Raw genomic sequence first — 21,464 nt, 5'->3', positions numbered from 1 at the left:
GATGGTGACAATGCAACTGTGACACAGAAGGACACTGTCTTCAGGTGGGAGAGTAGGCGGCCCCAGCGGCCCTCTCCCCTCCCTCTGCACCCACCCAGCCAACATCCTGCGTAATTAAGGATGTGGGACGAAGTGGAGAAAATGTCGCACAACCGTTAATAGATTTTTCCTTTTGAAATATACCAAGAGATCCCAACAGCGTCTTAATGGTAAAAGATGATATTCTCCGCGCTTAGATTTATCTAAGTATGTTCAGTCTTGCCAGCTAAATTTAACAGCAAGTGTTTTGCTAACAACCATTCTCTCTCTCTCTCTCTCTCTCTCTCCTTTCCACTTCGGTTTAAATTTTGCCTCATTATGAATTAATAATATTTATGCCATATGTTAAATTGAGCCAAGTGCCCTTCTCTGGAGCACTACACAAAAGACGTATTTGCTGGCTTGGATGTGTACTCCTCTCAGATCTCCCAACGCAAATGGCAGAGGCTGACCTTGGCTTTCACCTGGACGACCCTACTCTTTCTCTCCAGGTTCCTGAAAGAGACATAGAGGGAGCAAAATAAACATCCAACCGAATTTATTTTCAGTGACCATCTCTCACGATGTGCTGCATAGATCAGCAGTTCTAGGAGTGAATTATGCTAATGCCAGTCTGGCCACAGTCTATTTTCCTTTTCTACCAAGAAATGAGAAATAATGAATTGTCTTTCCCTTGTCTAGAACAAACCCATCGAACCAGCTTTTTGTGTCATTTCCTCAGGAGGCGCATAATAGTAGCACATATTACTGTAAATTAAGCGCCTCTTTTCTCTCTCTCACTTTCTCGCTCGCTCGCTCGCTCTTTTTTTTTTTTTTTTATGTCATAATAATTCCTGGGGCGTGGAGACTTCTTCTCTGAGGAATAGAAATTAGCTGATTCCTCAGTTTGACAGCTTTCTTTGAGGGAAACACATTTTTGCTAGTTTCTCCCCACTAGATCACTAATCTGGGGGGTGTTCCATGTAAGTCGCTGAGAACACGTTGGGCAAATGTATCCTCCTTTGGATTCAGACGTTAGTTTGCACGTCCATCCTCCCTTTCCACAGCCTGAAGATTAAAGGGTTTGCCAAAACCAGCTTCATTTTGAGGAAACAGAGGCAGCTCCTCCGCATCTGGAGCGTTTGCTTCCTGCTTCCTGTGGGGCCATTCCACTTGGAGAGCGTGGCTCAGCCCCTTCATGGTTTCTCATCCTGCTCTCCTTTTAAATTAGAGAATGGTTTTTCTCTTTTTCCTTTTTTTCCCCCCTTGCACTCCCATTCCTCATAGGGAGATATTAATATGTTTCATAATGGGTAGCTGTGGGGGGTTTTATGCTCTGAGAGGCAACGTGGTGTGTTAGAATGTTCTGGAAAAGAAGTATAAAGGGCCTTGTCTTCCCCTCTGTCATTAACTCTTCCATGCCTTTGAAAATCCCCCATTCTATGATGATCTCTTTCCAGCAATACTGTGAGATCCTATGTCTGAGATATAAGATAGCTTATAAAAATGTATATTATAGGGATCCCTGGGTGGCGCAGCGGTTTGGCGCCTGCCTTTGGCCCAGGGCGCGATCCTGGAGACCCGTCGGGCTCCCGGTGCATGGAGCCTGCTTCTCCCTCTGCCTGTGTCTCTGCCTCTCTCTCTCTCTCTGTGTGTGACTATCATGAATAAATTTTAAAAAAAATTTTTTTAAATGTATATTATAAACCAGAGTGTTGGGCTTTTTTCCCCCCTAGGTATTTAGTGTTGGGTTTTTTGTTGTTGTTGTTGTTGTTGTTGTTTTATTAACAAATATCGATCATTTGTTAACTTTCACCTTATCGAAAACTCTCCAGGAAAAATAAGCTTCTTTTCTTTCACAGAAAAGGATGAACAAAAAAAGAGATTCTATAAATAGGATTTTATAGACTGGAAAAAAAAGTGGTTTCTAAATTTCCCATGAGATGTCAGTAGTTGTTGAGAGGAAATGGAGATGATAAGTGGTTCTACATCATGGAGGAAGGAAGGCTAGGAGCTGTCATTTGCTACTTCCCCATATATGCCAGGTACTAAGCTAATCCTTAAAATGGCTTTGTATGGTAAGTAGCCTTATCCTCATTGTACAGATAAGCAAAGAGCCTCAGTGACTTGTTCAAGGTCACATAGCAAGATTCAAACTCCTGTGCATTGGACTCAGAGCTCTTTTTTTTTTTTGCCATACACCTTTCCAGCCTATCCTTTAAGGATTTCCTAGCTTCTCATGCTACCATATTTCTTGGACCTCTCTTCCACTGAAGAATATATCCCTCCCTCCTTAGTCATCTAAGGAACTACATCCAAAAGCATAAGGGGAAATGGTTCAAATGATTAAGTTACCAAGGCTTTACGTTTTTATCCCAGACTCTAAGATCACTTCCACCCTCCAAGAGTCGTATCCAAGACAGATTCAGTTCTGCATCACTCACTGGCCTCAGAATACCACCTGCATGTAGTGGACACAAAATAAATTCTGTATTGAGTGAATGGATAGATGAAAAATTAATTCTAAAGTCTTGACCTTCCCTACAAGGAGACATTCCCTGTTTGGGTCAATGGGGACAAGCCTAGGAGACTCTTTCCCTAAGTGATCTTGGTTGTCTTCCCCCAGCCTGATATCCCAAAGCTTCCCAACAGGGCCTCTCTAGAGGCTCTGGCCTTACTGGTCCCTGCCTGAGATGATGCCTCGAGTCCTGGGTTCTTCCTGCAGCCCTCGGCTGGGTCATCTCCCTACTTCTCCTCAAAGGTCCCTAGTCTACTATCCTCCAGAGGAGGACTGGATGTGAATTCCAGCTGTGTGATCTTGGGCAAGTCATGTTCCTTCTCTCGGGTCTCAGCTTACCTGTCATTGAAATGAGACTAAGAATACTTCCCTCATAGGGTGGTTATAAAGATCCAGAGAGCCAATGGACAGGAAAGTACCTGGCATAAGGATGGGTGCCCAAGAAATACCTAGAGAATCAGAATTCTTTTAAAGCATTCCCTCTCTCCTGTGGCCAGTGTGGATCCCCACCTTTCCCTGTCCGGGGATCGGATATAGCAATCAACTATATTTGCAGGCATCACTCAGGAGGATGAGTTACCTTGGGAAAGGGATAAATGGAGAATTCTCTTTGGTAAATTACAGCCCCTGCTAAAGGTTTGACACTTCTATTTTCTACCTGTCAGAAAAAAATAACTATATACCAGTGGTCAGTTTGGTTTCCCTTTTTATACTCCATTAACCCACAGAGCAAGCCAAGCAGAGCTCCAGTCCTGTGGGGGAGTAGGTAGTCCGGAGGACACTGATAATGATAATTAAGGAAAAGCAGTGACCCTTCCTAACGAAGCTTTTAAAATGAGCAGTGCAGGTTCTTGGAACACCTTGGGAGAACCTGGAGCACCGTCTCCAACGGAACCCAATAGAGAGAGCCATCGGGGTGACAGGCAATATGAAAAGCCCTGCGCCCATTGACATGTTGTTACTGGGACCCAATAACTGTGGGCTGATGTGTTTGAAACCCGCCACCGGTGACTTGTGATTAAAATACGGAGCAGGAGCCCAAGAGGGAGCAGGATGTGAATTGATGGTCTGAGAAGTACTGGTGGGGAAGAAAGGAAGGAAGAGAGAGGGAGGGAGGGAGCAGGTGCACTGGCATATAAAGAACACCAGTCTCGTCTGGGCACCATGCCAGGCACAGTCCCAGCCACCACTGTCAGGGGTGTGCATGGGTTTGGAGAGGGGCTCTAGGATGCCCAAATCCTGCTCGCCAATCAACCCCTCTTCTGTCGGGTTCCTAAGGGAACTATTCAGACAAGGGCTGATGACAAATGGGAAATCAAAGAACCACTTTGGCATTAGCTGGGGCAGTGGATGAGGACATGTTTGGAGAGCTGAAAGTAGCATTGACAGGCAGCTGGCCCGGGGGTCTAGCTTCAGGATTCCCAGGGCCAATCCAGCCTGTATTGGAATTCCCAGCATGACCCTGTTCAGAAAGATGGTGCATCTGAACAAGCCAAGGGCTACCTTTTGACTGGACAGAGAGCCCAGGCTCTGTGCCCAGTCTGACTGGCGAGCTCCATTTCTTCAGAATGGACAGGGCCACTTGCTGAAAGATCAAGTAGCCCCCAAGTAGCCGTTGAAGATCCTGTGTTCTAGCTCTGGAAGAGAAAATGAGAAAGGGGAGAGAGATCAACGGGGAGGAGAACCAACAATTGTGGGCCAGCCGGGTGCCAGGCACCAGGCTGGGTCCTTGGCAGGCACCGCTTCATCTCATCTTCACTGCCGCCATGTGGGCAGATATTCTTCTCTTCATTTTAGGTATCAGTAAATAAAGGCACTGAAGATTTAAGTACATGCTCATAGTCACCCAGCTAGAAAAAGCAGCAAAGCCAGCATTTCAATCCTGGCCGGTCTGATGCCCAAATCATGCTTTTGTCAGTGTGCCAGACTGCCTCCCCACATCTCCAGACCAGAAAGACTACCAAAACCAAAAAACAAAACCAAGAGGGGAGTAGGAGGATTGCAAGCACACCTCTGTGGCTTGGACAGGGAGCTGATGTGGTCCTGAAAACCTGGTAATCTTGGCCTCTCTGCACTGGAGGAAATAAATCAGGGGACCTCTAAAACTCTGAGGCTAGCCCACCCCCACTGCTGCCATTTCCAGTGACTCCCCAAAGTCAGGAATGAACACGAAGGGGCCCTACAGCGGTGTGTGCCTCCATGCACGCAAGGGGGCATGGGCCAGCTGCACTCATCGGCACGGGGAGTCTCAGGTTCGCTGTGCCGTTCAGGGGCCCGTGAGAAATCTTCAGGGCACAGATTTAGATGGACCTGCAGGAGGCTCAAGCCCCTGTCTGTAGGTTTGGGTGCAGGGCCTCATCTGGTGAGCATTCCAGTGGAGACTCACTTCTGGATGGCAGCGTTGTCTCTCGCCTGAACCGGTGACATGCTGCTTCCATTGGGTCCTCTGAGCATGGGTCAGCCGCCAGACACTGGTAAGACAGCACAGCACCCAGGACCAGCTTTTCTTTCTCCTCCTCAAGACTAATGGATGTGAAGGTGAAGACACGCAAAAGGCATATTTTTGAAATGTAGAATTTCCATCTCCTCCCCAGAGCAGGCAGAGACCTCCGTTGGCTTGTGTTAGAACAGGCCGAAACACAGTGACTGCTTTATGAAGGAGGAGCCTGAGGCTCAGGAAGGGGAGGTGGATTCACCAGGGCCAGATTCAACTCAAGACGTGCCATCTTCAAGCCCTTGCTCTTCCCAGCCCTTCAGAATGGGCCAGATGACAGAAACCCACATGATCTAATCTTAGCCTACATTGACAGCCTTCCCCTTCAAGACCCCCGCCTTGTGCTCTTCACTAGTTCCAGCTGTGGGAAGGGAGGACACAACCTGGGCAAAGGCATGGAGGTGAACCGATAGAGGAGGTGCTTTGTCCAGCAGTAATGTGTCCCCTACGGTCTTTGGCAGGAACTGCAAGCTCAGCAGCAGCAGCTTGTCCATGGCAGCTGTGGACATCCTCTACATTGACATCACAAGGAGGTGGAACTCCATGACCCTGGACCAGCGGGACTCAGGTAGGTTCCTGATGACTGGCCTCCACCATGTCTAGTGGGAGTCCAGATGGGTGGGCAATACCTTTGGGCTCCTTCTTGTTAAAGGTCAAGTTTGGGGCAAGAGAAGGTTATCCCATCAACTCTAGACACTGCTGGAAGGATTGAGTGGAATTTGAATCCAGGAGCACTTCTGGATTCAGCTACCAAGGCTATGCTCACCCAGATTCTAATTCCACCATTAGAATCGCTTATCTTTGCTGAAGGCTTTGATTCCATTTGTACTGGAAACACCCACTTAATGGTTCATGCGTTCGTCCGTCAGCACATAGGTACTAACTAGCGTGGGCTGGGCCAGGCCCTGGGTAAATGGGAGTGAATAGCACTTGGCTCTCACCTTCAAGGAACTCGCTGTAGAGCAGGGAGGTGGATGAGAGCCCAGTGCTGGCAAGGTGTGCTGTGTGCTAGGAAGGAGCAGGGCACAGAGAGGTTATCGGGAGCCCACCAGAGGAGCTCGTGTCGAGGAAGGCCAAGGCTCAGAAGGATAGCTGGTGGACATCGACTCTAACATCCTTCTTGGAGAGGGATGACTGCACTAAGCCAGTGAACAGGGCAGTACGGACCCCTCTGGCAGGTGCGGTCTGGCCAAGACATGAACACAAGTGGGAGGCTCAGATAACATCAAGAAGCTTAGAGTGGCTAGAGCAGGAAGGGGGAGGGGAGGGGCAGAGATAGGGTTGCAAGAGCCATCGAGGCCTTGAATGCCACACAAAAGAGTGTGCTCTTGATCCTCTCTATTACAGGAGCGCCAGTAAGGGATTCCATTAGAAGGATCCACTTTAGGGTGAATGCATTTCTGATCTCTTTCCTCGCACAGTGTGTTTTTCCAAAAAGGCCTAATAACCCTACCTGACATTTGTATAGCTCATCACAAAATTACACCGTGCTCTCATGCGTAGTCCTCCATTAAATGTCCCCGTGAACCAGTGCACTGGGTATCAGCTTTTGAATTTCATGGATGGTAAACTGTAGCTCGGGTGACCTGGCACCCGGGCTTCCCTCCCCCGGCCGCCTCCCTGCAAAAGGGACATGACACAGGCCAGACAGGGTGCCCCGGGCACAGCTTCCTCCTGTGATTCTGTGGAGAGGACACGAGAAATCAGAGGCTAGGAGATCCAGAATGCAAGTGACTCCCACTTTCTACCCGTGTCATCTTGAAGAACCATGCTGCCTCTCTTCTCCACTTACTCTTGTTCCGTAAATGGGGCCAGCAGTACCTGCTCCCTGGGGTGCGCTGAGGTATCGGTGGCAGTGGAAAGGAAAATGCTTGCAGCCCTTGCTGGCAGGACAAAGAGACAAATCTTATTAGTGGGTGCCATCTGGGGAGCCTCCTGGGGGGGTCTGTGTGAGCGTGGAGTGCCCCCTGTCACATCCTACCCCCCCAACACACACACCCGTGGTCAGGCCTGGGCCACAGCTTTCTGACCACAGGGATCACCACCTTTTAATAAAGATGCCACAGCTGGCAGCATTTGAGCCAGTCCTATGCATGAGCCCTCTGCAGGCACCAGATATGCACGGGCCTGCCTGGAGCTCTGCAGGCAGGTAGAATCACCGCCTTCACTGCAGGGAGAAGGAGGCCAAGGCTCAGAAGGGTAGCTGGTGGACACGACTCTAACATCAGGCTGCCACAGTGTCCCTTCTAGGGTGCTGCATCCTCCTAGCCGGTCCTGGAGTGGGATAACCACCCAGCTCCCCACAGCCCTCCTTTCTGTAATTCAAAAGCAAAACTCAGGGGTATCAGTGCTCACTGAATCAACAAGGCGAATTGTACCGCATCTGGGAGGGAGCGGGGTGCAGGGCCCTCACGGCCTTCCCTGGCAACCGGGATGGGATTGAGATGGAGCCGCTGCAGAATCGGCAGGTTAATTATCATCTCCAGGGCCGAGGCGCTCACGTGACAGCTGAGCAGGGCACTTTTTGCTGACGCCCTCAGAAAGTGAGGAAGAGTTTGCTCTGTGAGCTGGATGCAGGGAGTCCTCGCAGGATCCCGCGGAGGGGACCGGGAGAGGGGGTGGGGTGGTGGTGGAATTATTAAATATTGAAGTTGATCAGGAGTAGCGGCAGGAAGCTACTTATCATGTTTTATTGCTTCAGACCAGCATCACCATCTGGCCTATTGTTAATTCTGAATAGCTGTTCGCGTTTTGTTTGCCTCTTAAATTGCTGTCTGTAAGCGGAATCCACAGGGGCTATCCACAGTGCAGGCGTGGGTGAGGTTTTCTGGGGTCTGCCCGGGTCTCTCTGTTCTGCTGACCACACTAGAGAGATAAGAATGATACTTAGCATTTTTAGCACCTACTGACAGGCGGATCCAGGGCGGGGATCTCCCAGGCCTGTTGCCACACCTCGGTAATCCATCTGTGAGCAGGGACTGGCTTTGAGATTCCCTCCCATGGGCCTGTCTCATTGCCAGTTCTCACACCAGACCTTCAAAGTAGGTCACTGTATCCCATTTTATAGATGAGGATCCTGAGGTTCCAAGAGCAAGTGGCTTGTCTAAAATCCCACAGCCAGTGAGTAGCCACGCCCATATTGGAAGTCAAGCCTCCTGCCTCCTGGCCCAGGATGCTGTCCCCAGTCCAGGGCCACCCCAAGCAGCGGTGCTCATGTGAGTGACCAGGGGAGGCGAAAGTTCAGTTCATAGAGCACAGGGCCTATGGGGAAGATGGAACTGGAGTGGGAGGTTGGCTGCCAGTCTGAGTTCCTGTATCCCCTGACGTCATCCTCATAGCTTTAATTCCTGTTTCCATGGCTCCTGAAAGGAAATAACAGACTCGGGGGTGGCAGGTGTGTGTGTGGGGGGGTGTTCAGATCATGGGTGCTGGGCATTAAAGTAAGGGTGCTGAGAAGGTTAAGAAAAAGAACATATACAAAGGCCTTAGCATGATATGCCACCCAGGAAAGCCACTCTCTGAGTTCTGTATCCCTGAAGGCTAGCCCAGGGCCCAAAGCATGCAATAGCATCTTACTCAGTATCCAGTGAATGTCTGATGAGCAAATAGCAATTAAAAAGTGTCCTGCATCCCCAAAGTAGGGCGTTTGGAGTGTGAGAGCCATGGCCTACAGTAGAGGTGGTCTCCTTCCCCTCTCCTTAACATCCAGCAGAAAACACCAGCCTGTTTGTTTAAGACCATCACCCCACACCCAGCACTGGCCATGTCCCACTGCCCTCAAAAGGTCCCCTTTCGGGAAGCCAGCCAAGACCTCCCTTCTGCCCTCATGAGATGTCAGCACCCACCGAAGGGGCTAACCAGATTCCTGATGCCTGAGACCTTAATGAATCTTTCTGCAACCTGCATGGGGTTGCACGCATACCCCAATATTGCGATGGAAGAAGGAAAATGGCGTTTAGAAAAATCAGTGAGAGAAAAAAAAAAAAAGAAAAAGAAAAATCAGTGAGAAAAAAATCAAAACTAATATTTTTTTAAGAAAAGAATGTACGTCATGAAATCTAAATCTCAGACCATCCTTTTAAATAGACTTGTTTTCAAAAAAAAAAAATTTTTTTCTGGAGCTCAAATGTATTAGAATTGGATTAATCATAATCCTTGGTTCGTAAGAGCCTTCCATCCCAATCCATGCACAACCTGCTCTTATTTAGGCAGCTTTTTGAATTAACAACTTTTTTTTTTTAAACTTTTATTTATTTATGATAGGCACACAGTGAGAGAGAGAGAGGCAGAGACACAGGCAGAGGGAGAAGCAGGCTCCATGCACCGGGAGCCCGACCTGGGATTCGATCCCAGATATCCAGGACCGCGCCCTGGGCCAAAGGCAGGCGCCAAACCGCTGCGCCACCCAGGGATCCCGAATTAACAACTTTTAATAATGTAATAAGCGTCCACGAACTCACCACCCAAAACAAAAGCTATGACTTGACAGTAACCCACATCCGGCACATGGCTTTCCCCCGACACCAGACAATTCCCCACCTCTTCTCCCCCACAGAACCCTCAGCTGGATCCTGTGCTCATCAGTCCCTAGATAGTCTTGTCTTCCTCTTTAGAATATCAATGACTACTTAGGAGCTTGATGGAATTTAGTAAAATGCAATCCCACACTCGCTGGCTGGCCAAAGTAATAGGCATCAAAATACATAAATAAATAAATAAATAAAGATTCCAATTTGCAATTCTAGAATCTCTAGCAGAACAGAAATCTAAATGAGGGTCTTCTTAGCAAAAACTGAGGTCAGGGAGCCCTGTTGTTGCCCAGAATCAAATGAAGAAACCCATTTGTCAGTGAAGATGCAGTCATTTCATATAAATTGCACTCACAAGCACCTCCTTATCATTGAGACTTTGCTCCCAACTCTTCCCAGAGTGGAATTTCATTTCTCCGTGCTAGAGACGAGGACATCATCAAAATTAGGCAATAAAAGATAGTATTACTGCGTCATCTATGAGAGGCAAGCGTTTCACAGGCAAAGGGGACACTGGAGCCCAGCACCTGGACCTCTCATCCATCTCACACACAGCCGACATCTGGGGTCCCTCCCAGTAATCAATGGAAACATGATTGCAAAGCAAGAAGACATGGATTGAAGAGTGTTTCCCACCCCTGCTCTGCACTCAGTCAAGCACACGCACACATACTCGCTTACAGAGGGAAATCTAGGAGTGGCATCGTTCAATGTCTGACACATCCTGCAGGCTCTTTAACCGAAATAAGAAACACGTCTTCTGCTGCCTGAAGAATGCCTGAGCTACGTACATGCTCCCCTTCCTGGGGCTGTTAGACTGACTGGCGGTACAACCAAAGCCACAGGCTCTGGGATCGAACAAATCTGGCCTCGAGTCCAGGCTCCGTGACTTGCTAGCGGTGTCACCCCTGCAAGCTACGTAACTCCCTCTGAGCCTCGTGTTCATCATCTGCAAAGTGGAGATAATCATGGTGCCCACCTCGTGAGCAATTGCCCTGGACGAGGTGAGACGGAGCACAGGAAGCGCTCAGAGTGGGGTCTGCCACGGGCGCTGCTCAGGAAGGGGCTGCTCTGCTGCCCTCACACACGTGGCTCTTGCTGTGCTCCCGTCTCAGGAAATGCTTCTCCGCACCTGCTCCTGCCCGTTGCCCTGTAGGTGCTGGGACCAGACAGAGGGAGGGGAATGGCACATATGTGGTGCCAACACACTTTCCCTCGGTGCCCCGTGCGGTGCAGGCCCACCTCCCCTTTCCCTCCAAGACTGCGTCTCCATATTCCTGCCCCAGACTGAAGACTGGTGTGGCTGGGAAGAGGGAAAGCAGGGTGAGTGCTGCGAGCCCAAGGAGGGCTGGAGGCCCGTGGTGGGAAATGCAGCGCTGCCATTCTCAGGGTCTCCGAGTCTGGAAGCCCAGGCCAGTCTCCCTCTGCACCTGCTGTAGTCTCTGAAGAAGGGCTCCGGCCATCCCTTCACATACCTGCTCTCACCCTAGTGGGTGCTCACTAGAGAAGTGGCTGTGGTGGCTTCCAGCCCTCCCTGTGCACCACATTTCCATGCAGAGCCCACCAGCCGCTGCCTATAGCTGCTGGTCTAAGACTCCAGTGTCGGCGTGGAGCATCTGAGGGAAGGAGAGCCTCGAAGACTGGACCCCTCCTCTGCAGCCACCCCTCCCCTCACTAGCTCCCTACTCACTCTCTCCAGCCAGGGTAGGCACCACCTTGGAGGTCCTCCACCTGGCCCCTTGCCTCTGCTGGAAACCCTCCCCCTTGCATACCACTGACCAGGCCATCTCCTCAAGGACCCTCTCCCCATCAGCTTCAAGAGCATCCAGCCCTGCTCCTTAGCAACACTAACCATAGCCAGCCAGGTAGACGCTGTGGAGTGAGTGTGGCATCTGCCCCTTAAGCTAGACTAACCCCTGTTAAGCAGAGCGCTGCACCTGGCACGTAGTAGGTGCCCCGCCAACGTGTCGAACGAGCTAGGATCAGACCCTGATGATCTGCAGCGCCTGTGGGTGTCTGAATCTGTCTCTCACCAAATTTCCTCAGTCGACTTATGCAAATCAGCTGCCTCCCATACTTTCATCAGCTGGAATGAGCCCCAACTAAAATGTATTTGGTTAACGATGTACTGAAATATTTAAAAGTATCTTTACTTGGAATGTTTAGCGAGGCCTCGCTTATACATATACATGGTTGGCCCCCTCCCTCTGCAACATGGGAGGCCGCCGATAACCAGGCAGGTCTCATGCAGTGCCTCCTGTAACGTGTCTGGCACAAGTGACACTCTTCAGCCTTGAGATTATCTCAAAGTCAGATGGGCCTCTCCGCATGTGTGCCCTACACACTTACAAAATAGTCGGCATCAGAATTAGCCTTAATAAAAGCAAGTGAGCCGACAGAAACACCAGCTTGCCCTCTCCCTCACACAGACGCTCGGGACCTGCCACCTCATGGGCTGTGTGTTCTGGAATTACTTCTTCCTGTGTGAGGGCCACCAGGAGCCCCTGTGTCAGAGGCACCTGTTCATTATCCCCTCCACTGTCACCTCCAGCGGGAAGGGAACAGGATCTCTGTCCATTGAGCTGGCCTGACCATCCCCACCCACAGAAGACACAGAAAGGGAAAGGCCGAGTGATACTTTAGGCAGCCTCCCCCCACCTCTGGCTTGTACCTGCTGCTTACCACTGGGGATCTCACAGGCTCAGCCAAGCAGGATGGAGTTCGTTGGGGCGGGTGGGGACAGCTGAATCCCCCACACTCCTCCCTCCTGCCCAGTACCTCCTGGCTGGCAGCCCTTTAGAGGGGGCACTTCAGCTCTAGGGGCCTTAGTTTCCTTTAAAATGGAGCTAATGCCATCTACCTTGTGTCGTTGTAAAGGCTTAGTGAGGAAGTACATGCCTGGCTCAAACTGAGCCCTTTGTTTGTTTGCTTTAAGCACTGGGGAGGTTCCTGATGTTTGTGAGCCTTACAGATCTCAAAGCACTCTCCCAGTCCATCTGTGCACTGAATGCTCACACTGCTGGTGAGCTGGGTCTTATTCGCATGACCCCGTTCTCAGAGGAGGAAACCAAGGCTTGGGTAGAGAGGGATTCCGGGGGCAGAGCAGGAACCTGTCCTGAGCCTCTGCCTTGTGCTGCCTGGGAAGCGACAACAGCCACAACCACACAGAGATGGAAGGACCCTGCCAATCCCAGAATGTCCCCAGGCCCAAGACCATGATTCGGTGACTGAGGCATCACTAAGTGTCGGGCAGAGCTGTGTTGTAAGACAACGGTCTGGTCCCTGGTCTTAGCCACGACAGACCCATCTAGGGTAGGGGACTCCTCTCCCAGGCATCCCTCACCTGCCCCTCCTCCTGCCAGGGGAGTCCTATAAATGTTCATATACATGTTACTGTCACATATATGACACTGGAACCTCCCCACTGCTCTGCTACATAGAGTTGAGGAAATGAGGACTAGCTGGATGAGGGGCCACCTCCAACGGTGCCCAGATAGTACAAAAAACTTACAGAAAAATTGAGCAGATAGTACCAAGAATTCCCATATATCTCCCTCACATTGTCCGCTCTATCTTGTATTACACGCTGTATATTCGTTAGTGAATAAATATTAATACATTATTAAGGTCCATAGTTTACATTAAAGCTGATGCTGTGTTGTGCATTCCATGCGTTTTGATAAGCGCACAATGTAATTTCCCCAGCTTTATAGGACCATACAGAAGAGTCTCACTACCCTAAAAATCCCCAGTGCCCTATCTATTCATCCTCGCTCACCCTGAACCCCTGGCAACCTTTTTACTGTCTCCATAACTGCATTTTCCTGAATGTCATATGGTTGGAATTGTACTGTGGCTGCATTTCCTGACTGGGTTCTTTCGCTTAGCAATGTGCATTTAAGGGTCTTTTTGTGACTTGATCTCTCAGCTCTTTTATACTTCTGAGTAATAGTCCACTGAAAAGATATACCTGGATTATCAATCCATTCACCCATTGAAGAATATCTTGGTTGCTTCCAAATTTTGGCAATTATGAATAAGGCTGTCACAAACATTTGTGTGCAGGCTTGGTGCGGACAGTTTTCAATGCTTTGGGCAAATACCTAGGAATGTGATTGCTCAGTCATATAGTAAGACCATGTTTAGCTTTGTAAGAAACTGCCAACCTTTCAAAGTGGCTGTACATTTTCAGTGTTTCCACCAGCAATTAATGAGATTTCCCGTTTCTCCATGACTTTATCAGCATTCTATTGTCAGGTTTTGGATTTAGCCATTGTAATAGGAGAATAGTGGTATTTCACTGTTTTCTTTTTTTCTTTTCTTTTTTCTAAAGCAGACGTTTTTACTATTTTTATTATTTTTTATTCATTCATGAGAGACACACAGAGAGAGAGGCAGAGACACAGGCAGAGGGAGAAGCAGGCTCCATGCAGGAGCCTGACATGGGACTCAATCCAGGGTCTCCAGGATCACGCCTTGGGCTGAAGGCAGGCACCAAACTGCTGAGCCACCGCGGCTGCCCTATTTCACTGTTTTCATTTGCACTTCCTTAAAGACATATGATGTTGAGCATCTTTTCTTTTTTTTTTTTTTTTTTTAATATTTTGTTTATTTATTCATGAGGCGGGGGGGCCGGCAGAGGGAGAAGCAGGCTCCATGCAGGGAGCCCGATGTGGGACTCGATCCCGGGTCTCCAGGATCATGCCCTGAGCCAAAGGCAGGTGCCAAACCGCTGCGCCACCTGGGAACCCTTGAGTATCTTTTCATTTGTTTGTTTGCTGTGTATCTTCTTTGGTGAGATGTCTGTTCAGATCTTTTGCCTGTATTTTAATTGGGCTATTGGGTTGCCTTTTTCCTTACTGTTGAGTTTTAAGAGTTCTTTGTGTATTTTGGATACAAGTCCTTCATCAAATATGTCTTTTGTAAGGGTTTTCTCCAAGAATATGGCTTATCTTTTCATTTTCATAACAGTGTCTTTCATAGGTCAGTCCTTAATTTTCTTAAAGCCTAACATCATTTTTTTTACTTTCATGGACCTTGCCAAAAGGTGTTGTATCTCAAAATGCATATCCAAATCCAAGGCCCCCTAGATTTTCTCCTATGTTATCTTCTAGAAGTTTTATAGTTTTTCATTTTACATTTAGGTCTATGATTTATTTTATTTTATTTTATTTTTTTTTTATGATTTATTTTAAATTACTTTTTTTTGTGAAAGGTATAAAGTCTGGTCTAGATTTTGTTTTTTTTATATGGATGTCTAATTCCAGTACCATTTGTTGAAAAGACTAGTTTTTCTCCACTGAATGGCCATTGCTTCTGTATCAAAGATTAGTTGATTATACTTGTGTGAGTCTATTTCTGGACTCTATTCTGTTCCATTGATCTATTATATGTTCTTTTGCTAATGCTATGTTGTTTTGATTAATATAGCGTTATAGTAAGTATTGAATTTGGCTAGCGCTAGTCTTCTGGCTTGGTTCTTCTAGAACTTCAGTATTGTGTTGCCTATTCCGGCCTTTTGTCTTCCCATATAAATTTTATTTTATGTTTTTCAAGATTTATTTACTGGGTCGTCTGGGTGGCACAGCCAGCTAGTGTCTGACTCTTGGTTTCAGCTCAGGTTGTGATCTCAGGATCATGAGATGGAACCCCACATCAGGCTGCATACTCAGTGCAGAGGCTTTGAGACTCTCTCTCCTTCTGTGCCCTCCCTCATCTCATCTCTCTTTATTTTAGAGAGGGTGTGAGTGATACGGGAGAGCTTGGTGCTTGTCTCACAGAGTCAAAGAATGCATCTCTCAGACAAATGAGATAGAAGGGGATAGAAGTTTATTAAGTGAGAATACAGAGGAAGCTCTCAGAAGTGAGAGGGGTCCCAACTGGGTTACCACTGAGGGTTTGTAGGGTTGGTCTTTTATCGGAAGCCAACCAGGGAACCTAAATCCTTTTAACATTATCTATTGATGTCACCATTGAGTAAAGACTAGTGATAACATCTTTAATGCCTTACTGCTTCGTTGGGCTCTGATTTTTCTTTGTTGGTCACAGATGACTGTCGTAAAAAAGACACCCTCCCCACCCACACCTAGGGCAGGGTGGTCTGGCTTGCTCTCTTATCTCTGGTTTACTTATCTCTGATTTACTTGTACCTTGGCATTTTTGGGATTCTGTGAGCCTGATTCCATGGCCCCCTACCTAGCCTTGCCAAGCCCTATTTGTCCCTAACTCAGGAGGGACAGAGGGAGGAGAGAATCCCCAAGCAGACTCTCTACTGGGTGCAGAGCCCAACATGGGGCTTGGTCCCTGGACCCCGAGATCATGACCTGATCCAAAATTGAGTTGGATGCTTAACCAACTGAGCTACCCAGGTGCCCCACCCCCCATATTAATTTTAGATTCACTTGGTTGATATCCACAAAATAACTTGCTGGTATCTTAATTTGTAATGTGTTGAGTTTATATACCTTTTCTTTTTTTTTTTTTTTTTTTTGTCTTACTGTATTAACCAAAACGTTGAAAAGGACTGATGAGAGGGAACATCCTTGCCTTGTTCCCAGGCTTAGGGGGAAAGCATCTAGTTTCTCACCACTAAGTATGATGTTAACTGTAGGGTTTTTTTTTAATAGATATTCTTTATCAAGTGAAAATAATCTATTTAGAGGGTTTATTTAAAAAATCATGAATGGGGGGCAGCCCCCGTGGTGCAGCCGTTTAGCGCCGCCTGCAGCCTAGGGCGTGATCCTGGAGATCCTGGATTGAGTCCCACGTCGGGTTTCCTGCATGGAGCCTGCTTCTCCCTCTGCCTGTGTCTCTGCCTCTCTCTCTCTCTCTCTCTCTCTGTCTCTATGAATAAATAAATAAATAATCTTTAAAAAGAATAAAAATAAATAAAAATCATGAATGGGTATTTGATTTTGTCAAATGGTTTTCCTGCATCTATCAATATGATAATATGAGTTTCTTCTTTAGCTTATTGATGCAATAGATTATATCAATTGTTTATTGGGTATTAAAGTAGATTTGCACACCTGGGATAAACCCCATTGGTAATGGTGTATAATTATTTTTATACATTATTAAATTCCATTTGGTAAAATTTTGTTGAGAATTTTTGCATCCATGTTCTTGAGAACTATTGGTCTATGGTTTTTCTTTCTAATAATGTCATTATCTGTTATTCGACTAATGCTGGCCCCATAAAATGAGTTAGAATGTGTTCCCTCTGCTTTTATATTCTGGAAGAGATGGAAGAGAATTGGTATAATTTCTTTCTTAAATGTTTGATAGAATTTACCAGTGAAATCAACAGAGCCTATGGTTTTCTTTTTTGAATTTGAAAGATGATTAGTTATTGATTCAATTTCTTTAATAGAGATAATCCTATCTAGATTATCTGTTTCTCTTTGTGTGAATTATGGTAAATTGTGTTTCTCAAGGAATTGGTCCACTTCATCTAAGTTACCAAATTTGTAGGCAGAGAATTATTAATAATATTCCTTTATTATCCTTTTCTTTTTTTTTAGAGAGAGGGAGGGAGAGAAAGAGGGACAGAGACAGAAGGAGAATTTAATCAGGCTCCACACCTTTTTTACAGTGCAGTGTAGAGCCCAACATGGGGCTCATTCTCACAATCCTGGGATCATAAGCTGAGCCGAAATTAAGAGTTGGACACTTAACTGACTGAGCCACCTGGGCACCCCTCTTTTATTATCCTTTTAATGTCCATAGGATCAGTAGTGATCATCCCTCTTTCATTTCTGATATTAGTAATTGTTAATTACCAATTAGTAGTCTGTTACGGTGAATGTTCCACGTGACCTGAAAAGAATGTGTATTCTACTCTCGTAAGATGAAGTATTTTGTACATGTCAATTAGATCCAGTTGATTGATGGTACTGTTCAATTCAACTATATCCTTACCAATTTTCTGCCTGCTGAATCTGTCAATTACTGAGAGAGGGGTGTTAAAATCTCCAACTTAATAGCAGATTTGTCTATTTTCCCTTGCAATTCTATCTGTTTTACCTCACATATTTTGACACTCTGTTTTTAGCTACATACATGTTAAGGATCATTCTGACTTCTTGGAGAATTGACCCCTTCATCATCATATAATGCCCACCTTTATCCCTGCTAAGTTTCTTTGTTCTGCAGCCTGCTTCGTCTGAGTTAATTTACCTACTCCAACTTACTTTGGGTAGTGATATATTGTTATCTATCCCTTCCCTTTTTATCTATGTCTTTATGTTCAAAGAGGATTTCTTGTAGACAACATACAGTTGGATTTTGTTTTTTATCTACTCTAACAATCTCTGTCTTTTAATTGACATATTTAAACCATTCACATTTAAAACAATTATTGCTATGAATTCTTCTTTACATGTTTGGTAGAATTCACCAGTGAAGCCATCTGGTCCTAGAGTTCGGTTGTTGGGAGGTTTTTGATGACAGATCCAATCCCCTTACTGATACTTGGTCTGCTCAGAAATTCTATTTCATTATGATTCAGTCCTGGTAAGTTGTATGTTTCAAGTAACGTATCCATTTCTTTTATGGTCATCCAAAGACACTGTTCCTGGACATTCTCCTTTTCTTTATTCTTTCCCTTTGCATTTTAGTTTGTGACATTTTGATTGACATGTCTTCAGGCTCACTGATTCTTTCTTTGGCCATGTTTAGTCTACAGATGAGTCCATTGGGGACATTCTTCACTTCAGTTATGGCGTTTTTATTTCTATTTCTTTCGATGCTTTCTTAGAGTTTCCATCTCTCTCCTTACATTGCCCATCTGTTATAGAGTATTGCCAATTTCCTCCATTAGAGCCCTTAACATACTAATCATCAATATTTTTAATTCTCCATTGCATGATTGCAACATTGTATCATAACTGAGTCCACTTGTGATGCTTGCTTCGTCTCTACAGACAAATTTTTTTTCTTGTCTTTTAGCATGTCTTGTTGAAAGCCAGACATGGTAGACCAAACAGTAGGAACTGAGGTAATCAGGTTTTCAGTGTGAGGTTTTATATTAACCTGATTAGGTGCTGGGCTTTATTTAATATTTGCCAGGGCTGGAGGTGCCAGAGGCTTCAGTTTCATTGGTTTCATTTTCTCCCCCTGTTGTCCTTGGGCTTTCCTAAAAACTCCTTCTTCAACAGTCTTTGTCTTGGAGCTGTCAATGGTTATCCACTTCTGTTACATTGGAGCCCTTTTGATGTGGTGCTAAGGTGCTGAAGAGAGACAGCATTTGCTAATCTTGTGATTAAATCTCAATTTCTTAGTGGCCTTGATTCCCCTGACTGTGACATTCAGAAGTGTCTCTTAGCCCTTTTTTTCTGCCTTTATGTGATATAGGAAGGCCAAAAAGGCTGGAGTTTAATTGCCCTTCCCTCTCAGCTCAGATAAACTTCTGGTAAACTAGTCTTCCTGGAAGGTGGTCTTTTGTTATGGAGAACACTCAGAACAGGTTTCAAAAAGATTACTTCCATGCCTACACCCCTGCCTGAGGTACATGGGATTTTTCTCCAGTCACCGTCTTGAGAACCAAGGGATTCTGGAGGTAAAACCCACAAAAATGTGGAGGACCCTTAAAACTGGGCTCCAGGAGTGTTCTAACTCTCAATCTCCTCCATACTCGGCCTCTGGCAAATCCTCAATCACCAATGAAGCATTCTTACCAGTAACTGGCTCCAGCAGCCACTGCTGCTGGTAAACTAACCCTGGTTATGATTTTCTGTTTTCACTTGTCTGTCCAGTTTTCAGGGTGGCACTCTGCCCTGTGAACTCAATTCTCTGATGGATGTAAGGGAAATCATCGGCTTTCAGTCTGATTCTCTTTTTTCCTGTGGTGAGGACTGAAGTGATGACTTCCAAGTTCTTTACATGTAGTACTGAAGCTGGAAGTCCTCTATATGCATTTTACACTGCTCATGTCAACCTGGACAGTTTATATTTCTACTCAAGGTTTCAGAGAAGAGATCTGAGGCTCAGAAAGGTTAGGTAATGTGCCCAGGTCACCCAGCTAGTGGGTGGCAGAGCCAAAATTCTTTGTCTTCCAATTCTAATGGTCTTTGAGAAGCTATCAATTCTAAGCATTCCAGAAATATTTACTATATAGGCTTTTTCAGAGATTTTCTATGGAATTCTTGGTGAAATCAAGAGAGTGAAATGAGTCTCATGATCCACCTGACCAGTCTCTCTGTAGCCAATAAAATGGCCGAGTTAGCCACGATAGAGCCTTATCCAGCCCAGAGTCCATATCTCTCATACATGGCCAACTTCAGTATTCACTAGTAGCATCCTCCAATGTGTGTTTACTGCCATAGAATCCTAGTGTTTAAAACCTGAAGTGGGGACGCTTGGGGGGCTCAGCGGTTGAGCACCTCCCTTCGGCCCAGGACATGTCCCTGGAGTCTTGGAATCAAGCCCCATGTCGGGCTCCCTGCATGGAGCCTGCTTCTCTCTCTGACTGTGTCTCTGCCTCTCTCAATCTGTGTGTTTGTGTCTCTCATGAATAAATAAATAAAATCTTAAAAATAATAATAATAAATGAATAAAATATGAAATGCCTGGGAAATCACCTATTCCAACACCTTTGCTTTACACATGAGACCCTGAATCCAAGTGACCCTAAGACCCGGGTAATAATGGAAGAACCACCTGCCATCCAGCGGCTTCCTACCTCCTTCCTCCCTCCTCCTACTTCCTACCTTGCTCCTTTTCCTAGATCTGTCTAGGAATTAAATTACCCATTTATTTTGAGATAGCCAATACACAGCATGTGATAAAACCTACACTCCACCCATCCTTTGCCATATGGGGGAGGGAAGGGGCAGACATCATGCCCATGGGGTGTACCCTGCATCTTACTGGGAGACTTGGGACTTCTAGTGGTCAGGTGTGTCAGCCTTCATAAGTGTACCCTGAGATCTAGGTAGACCAGTGGTTCTCAAAGCAGGGGTTGGTTTTGTATCTCCCCTCCTGCCCCTGAAGACATTTGGTCATATCTGGAGACATTTTTGGTTGTCACAACTAGGGAAGAAGGGAAGTTGCTTTGGCATCCAGTGGGCAGAGGTCAACATTGTTCTTAACATTCTGCAATATATAGGACAGATTTCCCCACAACAAAGAATTTTTTGGCCCCAAATCTGGAAAGTATCACGGTGAAGAAAGCCTGAGATGGAGTATGCTTATTCAGGATCTCCACTATTGCTCTCTGCTTACTTGAAATAGCCACATTTTCCCTTTGGCTTCCCTAAAAGACAGCTACTGGGCCCAGGGGTGGGGGAGCAGGTCCCCATGCCCCATCATGCTCAGATGATGCAGCTGCCAATACACACAGGGTGAGAAACTGTGTGTACCTGAACTGTTGAGTGAGACCTTACATGACTGAAGTGCTTTCTTCTTGGTGGCAGGTGGGTGTCTCTGCCCACACTTCCCCACTGATCACGTCTGTGAAAGGAGGAGGAAGCCTTATGTAAGCGCAGCCTCATAGAACCTTCTGTCATTTTGGCACTCTGGGGCTGGGGAAAGCCTCTTCCTCCTGAAGCCCCAGGGGAATGCAGTTCTGTCCTTAACCAGCCCCGTGGGGACTGCTTGCCACCCGAAGATAGAATCTGAGCCCTTTAGCCTTTGAGATTGGCCTGGCCAGCCTCCTCACCGTCCCCTGCAACCCCAGCCCCTCATTCCAGCTCCACTCTCCTCCCACACTCCAGGGAGCCGCTGCATGGGCTACTCTGAGACAGAAAAACATGCTTCCGTTCGTGCCTCTGCTCCTGCCAGTAGGCTTCACCTCGCTTGATCGTGTTTGCGGATGTCTGTATCCCTCTCCACCTGTCCCCAGTGGATCCTGAGCCCATGCATGACTCACAGCTGGGGCCCAGGGCTTAGCCCAGTGAAAGCTAAT

General features: G+C 46.7%; 1 protein-coding gene across 8 annotated transcripts in view; it reads left to right on the top strand.

The window, feature by feature from the left end:
* TTLL11 (tubulin tyrosine ligase like 11) overlaps positions 1 to 21,464 on the top strand; it is a 244,759-nt gene that overhangs the window by 203,119 nt on the left and 20,176 nt on the right. For 7 of the 8 annotated variants that reach the window (XM_077850531.1, XM_077850530.1, XM_077850529.1 and 4 more), the window contains one exon: positions 5,492 to 5,598. In XM_077850531.1, the coding sequence (XP_077706657.1) occupies positions 5,492 to 5,598 (107 nt within the window). Of the gene's footprint in view, positions 1 to 5,491; positions 5,599 to 5,682; positions 5,739 to 21,464 lie in introns of those variants that run through there. The other variant, XM_077850533.1, reaches the window with a different exon arrangement.

Source organism: Canis aureus, chromosome 16 (genome assembly GCF_053574225.1).
Source record: "Canis aureus isolate CA01 chromosome 16, VMU_Caureus_v.1.0, whole genome shotgun sequence".
Taxonomy (NCBI): Eukaryota; Metazoa; Chordata; class Mammalia; order Carnivora; family Canidae; genus Canis; species Canis aureus.
The sequence above is the reverse complement of the archived record's forward strand: the minus strand, read 5'-3'. Positions and strand labels throughout refer to the sequence as shown.